Source organism: Chenopodium quinoa, unplaced genomic scaffold, assembly GCF_001683475.1.
Source record: "Chenopodium quinoa cultivar QQ74 unplaced genomic scaffold, ASM168347v1, whole genome shotgun sequence".
NCBI lineage: Eukaryota > Viridiplantae > Streptophyta > Magnoliopsida > Caryophyllales > Amaranthaceae > Chenopodium > Chenopodium quinoa.
The window spans coordinates 468,199-477,479 of NW_018744066.1; the positions used below are offsets into that span (position 1 = coordinate 468,199).

General features: G+C 43.5%; 1 protein-coding gene across 1 annotated transcript; it reads left to right on the forward strand.

Moving 5' to 3' along the window:
• The first annotated feature begins 8,327 nt into the window (after positions 1 to 8,327).
• LOC110691065 lies at positions 8,328 to 9,281 on the forward strand. Its single transcript, XM_021868001.1, has one exon. It carries the CDS (start codon positions 8,328 to 8,330, stop codon positions 9,279 to 9,281), a length of 954 nt encoding a protein of 317 aa, XP_021723693.1.

Here is a 9,281-nt window from a genome sequence, read left to right on the forward strand (position 1 = left end):
TAGTACAATTTAATCCGTTAGGGCTACTTATTTAAACATTATTATAAATTAGTGAAGTATTATTTGACAATTTTTGGAAAAAAAAATATCATCTCATCATAAACCGCAAACCAAACCGTATTACGGTTTGGTTTGGTTTGGTTTCAATACTATTATGGTTTGGTTTGGTTTGGTTTGAAAAATTTACCAAACCGTATTTTGCGGTTTGGTTTGGTTTGGACTCAAACCGCACTAAACCAAACCATGTTTACCCCTAGTTACAAAGGCTATTGCAAAATCACTTTTCCTTATATCATTCCTATACGCCACCTAATTAAAATTGAAAGTGTGTTGTACTTGATTTTGCGTCGAAGTGTCACGGTCCGAGTGATTCAACACCAGATCGTGCGGCGCGCTCTCGTCTTTTGGCGACAAGGGCGCAAGCCTAAAGCAAGGAGGTTCGTGAGCACACAGCAACACGGACCTACGGTGTCTCAAGAGGGCACACGAGAACAACGAGTGCGGAGTCGGGGCTTGTGACGGCCGATACTTCGAAGCGGGCACAAGCGGAACCGACGAAAATGAGGACGTCTCTAGGGTCTCTTGGTTTGGTGGGGGATGCTTTAAAACAAGGCAAGCACAATATCTATAAAGGCTTAAACAACACACAAGTCTTAAAGCAATAACAACGGGGTAGAGAGCTTTGATTGAATAACCATTCGCTCCCTAAAGAGCTTTATATTGCATTAGTAGAGAATTACAAGTGAACGTTGAAATGACAGTAACACAATAATTCTCCCTAGGGTCTAGAAAAATAAAAAGAAATACTAAAGAGACATTACATAAGGAAAATAAAGAAGAATACATAACAAAGAGGTTGGATTCTAACATCCTCCCCCACTTAAGTCGTCGACGTCCTCGTCGACTTACAAAATCTACACTAAGATCTTAGCAGCTTCAGTCTTCTGTTGTAGGGGTGGCTCTTGTCCTGGTTCTAATGTTGGCGCGGTAGCTGACGTTGCGGTTGCTGTCGTCGGGATCTGGATGGTAGGGTTTTAGACGACTAACGTGGAAGACGGGGTGAATCCTCATCCACGCAGGCGGTTCTACCTTGTATGCGTTCTTCCCAATCCGTTTAGTGATGCGGATGGGGCCTTCATATTTCCGAATGAGGCGACGATCTCTCCCTCTGAGAAACTTCAGCTGTTCTGGTAAGACCTTCACCATCACCATGTCCCCAATAGCAAAATCAACTGGCCTTCTGTTTTGATCAGCCCATTTCTTCATCCGGCGCGATGCTCGCTCTAGGTAGGCTTTTGCAATGTCGGTGTTTTGCCTCCACTCTCTTGTAAAATCTCGAGCCTGAGCACTCCTACCACCCTCCCAATCAGCCACTGTGTGCGGGAGGAGAGGTTGTTGACCCATGACCAACTCAAAGGGGCTTTTGTTGGAAGAAGAACTCCTTTGAGCGTTGAAGCAAAGTTGTGCGACGTCCAAGAGTCTCACCCAATCTTTCTGGTTGGCGCTCACAAAGTGACGTAAGTATTCCTCGAGAAGCCCATTGAATCTCTCTGTCTGCCCATCAGATTGAGGGTGGTGGCTTGACGACATGTTGAGGTCAGACCCCATCATTTGGAATAGCTCAGACCAGAATATGCTCGTGAATCTGGTATCCCCGTCGCTTACTATGCTCTTTGGCAATCCCCAGTACTTCACAATATGCTTAAAGAAGAGAGATGTCGTTTCTTCTGCTCCGCAAGCCTTCTGCAAGGGTACAAACGTTGCGTATTTTGAGAACCTGTCTATCACCACCATGATAGAAGAGAACTGGCCAACCTTCGGGAGGCCACTAATGAAGTCCATCGACACACTCTCCCACGGTCGAGTTGGTACAGGAAGAGGTTTAAGGAGGCCCCCGGGCTTCTGTCTGTCAACCTTGTCTTGCTGGCACACAAGGCAGGTTTTGGTGTAGCTCATCACATCTTCCTTCATTCCTGGCCAGTAGTACCCCATCACGAGTAGACTGAGGGTTCTCTGCCAACCAGGATGTCCCGCCCACAGCGTATCATGGCATTCCTTCAACAACATTTTCCTCAATCCCCCTGCTTTGGGGATGAACAGCTTTGTACCTTTGGTGAAGATGAGGCCATCTTCCAACCAAAAGCGTCTAGTCTTCCCTTCTTCAATCATCCTTGTTATGGTTTTTGTCATCGGATCATCTGAGAGATAAGCACGAACTTGATCTCTAACGGATGTGGCAATGCTGCTTGCAGTCATTGGCGCTAACTTGTACATCGCAGCAAGATCGGCCCGCCTACTCAGGGCATCGGCAACTCTATTGCTGGATCCCGTTCTATAGGTGAACTCCACGTCGAACTCAGCTAAGTCCTCCTGCCACCGAGCTTGTTTTCCTGTCAGCTTGGGTTGGGTGAGAAAGTGACTCGCCGCGGTGTTGTCTGTGCGGACGGTAAACTTTGACCCCAACAAGTAGTGCCTCCATCCTCTTAGGCAGTGCACAATGGCTAGTAGCTCCTTTTCTTGTGCCGCATACCTTCTCTCCGCATTATTCAGCTTCCTACTTTTGAATGCAATAGGATGTCCTTCTTGGAGGAGCACTCCTCCTAAAGCAAAATCCGAAGCATCCGTCTCGACCACGAATGGTTTGGTGATGTCTGGAAGGGCAAGGACCGGCTCCTTCACCATTGCTTCTTTCAACTTCTGGAAAGCTTCCTTCTGGGGCCCTGACCATTCCCAACGACAATCTTTCCTCAATAGGTCGGTGAGGGGACTTGCGATCTCTGAGTATCCCTTAATGAATCTTCTATAATAGTTCTCCAGTCCTAGAAAGGATCGCAGCTCAGAGGGGTTCATGGGATCCCGCCAATCGCGAACAACACATATCTTCTTTGGGTCCATCCTCAATCAACCCTTCCCCACAAAGTGTCCAAGAAATCCGACTTCTTCCTGCGCAAAGGCACACTTTTCTCGTTTCACAAAAAGGTGATGTTCTCTCAGCTTCTCGAAGACCAATCTTAGGTGCTCGAGGTGCTCCTCCAAAGTCTTGTTGTAGACAACGATGTCATCGAGGTACACGACCACAAACTTGTCTAAGTACTCTCGAAATACTTGGTTCATCAGAGTACAGAACGTAGCAGGTGCATTCGTCAAGCCGAAGGGCATGACTAGCCATTCGTATGCCCCGTATCTCGTCACACAAGCAGTTTTTGGTTCATCTCCTTCGGCGATACGAACTTGGTGATAGCCAGACTTCAAGTCTAGCTTTGTAAAGTACACTGCATCCCCTAACTGATCGAACAAATCCGCCACCAAAGGGATAGGGTAGTGATTGCGCACCGTAACCTTATTTAATGCTCGGTAGTCGATACACAATCGAAGACTTCCATCTTGTTTTTTCTGAAAAAGCACAGGAGCCCCATAAGGAGCCTTTGATGGGCGGATGAAGCCTGCCTCAAGCAAGTCCTCCAATTTTTTCCGGAGTTCAGCCAGTTCTGGGGGAGCCATGCGATAAGGGCTTCGTGCTGGGGGTTTCGCCCCTGGAACCAGCTCAATCTCATGGTTCACTGTCCTTCTAGGTGGGAGAACTTTTGGTAGGTCTTTCAGGAGGAGATCCTGGAACTCTAATAGTAGCTCGGCAACTGCAGGCGGAAAGTCTCCACTTGCTTCATCTTCCTTCGTGGAAAGTGTTGCTAGGAACGTGGGCTCGTTCCTCTTCAACCCCTTCTCCAATTGCATTGCTGAAAGGAGGGGCCCTTTCGGCCCTTTTCCCGATTCGCAAGTTCGGAGGAGACATGGTTGCTGCCCGGGCACCAGAATAGATCTAAGATGCGGCATCGGGACTGCCTTACTAAAGTGTAAGAAGTCCATGCCGAGCACCAAGCTGAAGTCGTCCATTGGCGCAACAGTAAAGTCCACCTGTCCGCTCCAATCTCCCAGCTTCATTGTTACTTTCTTGGCAACGCCGTGGATCGGTTTGGCAACTGAATTCACCGCTTTCATACTGCCTCCTTCTGGTAGGAGCTTCAACCCAAGTCTTTTTGCCTCCTTTTCTGAAATGAAGTTGTGGGTAGCACCGATATCCACCATGGCACGAGTTTCCTTTTCGTTTACCAACGCATTCACATACATCAATCCAGAGTTTTTGGGTTGGCCCTCAGAGCCTTCTTTTCCCATAGCGCACATCATGCGAATGGCCCCCAGCCTGGAATGTTCTCCTTCACTAGGTTCTACCTCATCGGCTTCTTCACCCTCGGGGTTTTCTAAGGACATGGAGGACAGTTTCTTTTGGAGATTGTCAATTTCTCCCTTGTGTCGACATTCAAACCACTTGTGCGGTCCTCTGCAAAGGATACACGTCAATGGCCTGGCTGCCGAAGATGAACTAGGGGTGCTTCCTCTACTAGAGAAGGAAGAAGCTCCACTCTTCCGAGAGTCTTCTCCCCCACTCCTATTGTATCTATTGTTCGAGTTGTTGGAGCTCACTTGCGAGCCATGTCCGGAGTTCCTAGGAGGGTTCGGTGTCGGCCCGCTATTCCCTTTCTTCAAACCTTGTCCTTTCTCTGAAGAGTAGTCCATCAACCTTTCGGCTGCAGCGATGGCTCCCGATAAAGTATCAATCTTTTGGCGCCAAATTTCTCTTTGGGCCCATTCCTTAAGACCACTCACAAAGTTGAATAGGCGATCTTCCTCGGACATGTTGTGGATCTCCAACATGCACGCTGAAAACTCTTTGACATACTCCCGGATGGAATCCTTATGCTGCAAAGCAGCGAGCTTGGTGCGAGCAACAAACTCGGTATTCTCGGGATAAAATTGGGCCATCAGCTCTTTCTTCAGATCCTCCCAAGTATCCATCGACGTCCTCTTAGCTTGGATGTCGGTGTACTTGGTGCGCCACCAAAGCTTTGCATCATCCACCAAATACATAGTGGCGGTATCAACTTTTAACTCATTCTCCAACTGTCAGACCCGAAAGTATTGCTCCATGTCGAAAATGAAGTTATCGACTTCTTTTGAATCTCTCGTGCCATTGAAGGTCCGAGGCTTGGGAGGTTTTATCTTGGCACCTCCACTTCCCCCGAGCCCTCTCTGGGCATGCATTAAGGTTGCACATTTATCTTGTGCTTCATCAGCGACGCCTTGCACGAAGTTAAGTTGCTCCGTTAACCCATCCACAGTAGCGGCAAGCCTCTCTATTTGGTCGGCTTGTTTTATTACAGTATCTTCGAGTTTGGGCAGCCTTTCTTCAAGCATAGCCCACTGTTCGGACTTGCCTTCAAGCCAAGCAAGTCTTTCCTCGAATGTGTATTCATGCATCTCTCCTTCTTCTGCCATCTCTACGGCAAACCTGGCTCTGATACCAAACTGTCACGGTCCGAGTGATTCAACACCAGATCGTGCGGCGCGCTCTCGTCTTTTGGCGACAAGGGCGCAAGCCTAAAGCAAGGAGGTTCGTGAGCACACAGCAACACGGACCTACGGTGTCTCAAGAGGGCACACGAGAACAACGAGTGCGGAGTCGGGGCTTGTGACGGCCGATACTTTGAAGCGGGCACAAGCGGAACCGACGAAAATGAGGACGTCTCTAGGGTCTCTTGGTTTGGTGGGGGATGCTTTAAAACAAGGCAAGCACAATATCTATAAAGGCTTAAACAACACACAAGTCTTAAAGCAATAACAACGGGGTAGAGAGCTTTGATTGAATAACCATTCGCTCCCTAAAGAGCTTTATATTGCATTAGTAGAGAATTACAAGTGAACGTTGAAATGACAGTAACACAATAATTCTCCCTAGGGTCTAGAAAAATAAAAAGAAAGACTAAAGAGACATTACATAAGGAAAATATAAGGAAAATAAAGAAGAATACATAACAAAGAGGCTGGATTCTAACACGAAGGCGCATAACCTCGCATTGACATAGACACGACTTGTTTGCTTCTTGCATTATGGTTAGCATTGTCAAAACGGTTTGACAGTTTAGGTTCGGTTCGGTATTAAATCGGGTCGGTTTGAAATCGGTTTAAGCGTCTCGCGGGTCGGTTTCGGTTCGGTTTAAATAGTTATCGGTTCGATTCAGTTTCGGTTTATTCTTGAGCGGTATTAATTCGTTGTAAATGGTTCGGAAAGTAAACGGTTTGGTGCAGCCGGGTTGCAGTTTGTTAATGGTTCGGTGTAAACGGTTTTTATACTGGTTCAAACAGTTTCGGGTTGGAAACGGTTTCGAGTTAGAAACGGTTCGGTTCTTTTTCGGTTCAGTTTTATTTTGGTTCGGTTCGTTAACGGGTTTGCCTTTTATACAATTTAACGTTATTCGGATCAGTTCCATTTCACGTTTACTAAATTATGGTTCGGAACGGTTTTTTATTTCAAAAAGTCGGTTTTTAATCGGGTCGTTTGGATTCGGGCAGTTAAACGATTTTGGTTTGAAGTTTCATAGTACTTGCTAACCTTTTGCTGGTTAACAAGTTTGATATGAAGCCGAGACTTCATCACTTCATATTTAGGCATTAAGCATTATATTATATACAAATTCTCATCGATTTCAAAAATACATATCATGTTATTTCAAGTTTAGTCATACTGATCTTACTAGTTTATTACGAAGTAACGTAGATTATAAAAGTTTAGTGTATTAATGAATTATTATTGTTTTACTATCACATTATTAGCTGCTTCTTATCCAAACAACTAATTGATGTGTCATAATCATGATTTGATGAGTTATTGTGACGTCGAAATTACAGTTTGATTTATAGACGGTTCGGTTTGTAAGTGGTTCGGTTTATAAACGGTTCGGTGCAAACGGGTTGCAGTTTGTTAACGGTTCGGTGTAAACGGTTTTTACCTCGGTTCAAACGGTTTCGGGTTGGAAACAGTTTTGGGTTAGAAACGGTTCGGTTCTTTTTCGATTTGGTTTGATTACAGTTCGGTTTAGAACTGGTTCGGTTTGTTAACGGGTTCGGTTCTTATACGGTTTGACATTATTCGGATCGGTTCGGTTTCGGGTTTACTTAAATACGGTTTAGGTCGGTTTTCGGTTTTACAAAATCGGTTTTTAATCGGTTCGGTTCTTATTTAGGTCGGTCGGTTTCGGGCAGTTAAACGGTTTTGGTTTGAAATTTTACAGCACTAATTATGGTACAACAATGTCATTCAAAGCCAAACATATTATTCTAAATATTAAAGAGTCATTAACTTATACTTTGAATTTGATTTTATCCAAGTAAGCATTCAATGAAAAAAACAAAGTCCCTAGTCATAGTCCTCGCAATTTCGGACGCTATAATAAAAAGACTTAGAGATCGTTTCGCATTGTTGTAGTTTTTTTTTTTTTTGGTTTTATGATTTTTAAAATCTTATGATAGATGTCATATAATGAATAAATATAGTCAAATTTATCAAAATTATGATAATTTTAAAAATTGACTACCGAAAAGTGAAAATATTTTTTTTATCCTATTTTTTATTTTAAAAAAAACGATAACAAACAAGACTCGTTAAAATCATAATTTTGAAAGTCAAATGATATAATTCTTACGGAGTAAAAAAAAATCAAACTTATTAAAATCATGATAACCGACAACAACAATATCCAAACTAAAACAGGCGAAAAAAAATCCAAACCTGATTCAACTTAACCTAATACTCCGTAATTAAAAATCAAAACCCGACCTGCACCCGACCCGAAGTACTACTACCTCAGGTCCACTTTACCCGCAACTTTGAGGGGGTTTGCGGAGGCCGAGGCAAAACTTTTAAGGGGGATTTAAAAAAAGTAAGGGTATGTAATTAGGAGTTAAAATTGGAGGGAATTCTTGTGGTCCCCTTTTATTGACTTTTTTTAGGGGTTGTACTTTAGTGAAAAGAGTGGGAAATTCCCACCTTTTTTTTCCTGGCAGCTTAAGGACTAAGGGGCGAAATTTTTTGGGAAGGTTTTTTCCCTCCCAAATTTTCCCCAAAATTCAAATGGGCAGCAAAATTCCCCCAAGTTTCAAATTTTACCATTAATTTCAAACAAAAGGCCCTATATAAAAGCAGGGCATCCCTTCCAATTCTCCATTTTCAAAAGCCAAGTTTTAGGAGAATTGGGGAGGGGGATGAATAATTCAAGTACCAACATCACATAAATTAGTTAATTAAGTACAAAATACAGGCAGCCCTAAAAAATTACAAGCCATCTAAACTTAGATTAGTTTAATCCTAAATCCTAGAGCAACGTTAGTAGATGCAGCTTCAATAATAGGCTCCGTTGACTACCGTCCAAAAACCACCAGCCGCCACTTCATCACCAAAAAGCATTCCTAAAATTTTTTCAAAAGAGAAGGGACTCATGGGAGAGTTTATACATGAACTTATGGATGAGTTAATTCAACAAGACCAGCTCATGGAAGATGAATTCATCGAACAACAATTCAACCAAGAAGAGTATGAAGGGTCATCTGATTCAGAGCATGAACAACAACAATATGATGAAGGTAATGATGCTGATGGGTATGATGCAGATGATGATGCAAACCAAGAAGAGTCACAACACAATTGCAGACCAACAAGAGAGATGACAGTGGAACAGAAAAGAGCAATTGTTGAGGAGATTATGTTGCACATGGAGGGGGACTCACTGCCAAGAGGCATTTTAGCCAATTCGGCAAGAAAACATTCAGTGCACAAATCTACAACAACAAGATGGTTTCAGGTAATTAAACATTCTCTAGCTGAAGGTATTGTTGTTGATGTTAATACCAAAAAATTAGGCAGGGTAGGATGCAAAGCAAAACAATACACAGATGAGTTTATGACATCTGTACCATTGTACAAAAGAACAACTGAAAGGGGATATGCTGGAGCACTGAAAATACCTAAAACAGCATTGCATAGGCTAAGGCAGCAAGGCAGGCTGAGAACACACACAAGCACAAATCATCCAGCATTGACAGAGAAGCACAAAGTGGCTAGACTTAAATGGGTTTTAAGTCTAATTAATCCTGTTCCAGCAATTGGGGACCCAACATTTACTGATATGCAGCAATGGATACATTTAGATGAGAAATGGTTCTACATCAATCCAGAAACAAGAACCTTCTACCTACTTCCAACAGAAGATGATCCATACAGGGCTCAACAATCAAGGAAGTTCAAAATCAAAGCAATGTTTATGGGAATGATAGGTAAACCATTGTTTGATGCTCAAAACAACATGATACATGATGGAAAGTATGGCCTTTTTCCTTTTGTAAAGTATGAAAGGGCCAAAAAGAAAACAAGAACAGAGATGCAGGGACTCTAG

Excerpts from the sequence above, each read along its gene's own strand:
- LOC110691065 (XM_021868001.1), top strand. The coding sequence starts at position 8,328 with ATGGGAGAGTTTATACATGAACTTATGGATGAGTTAATTCAACAAGAC.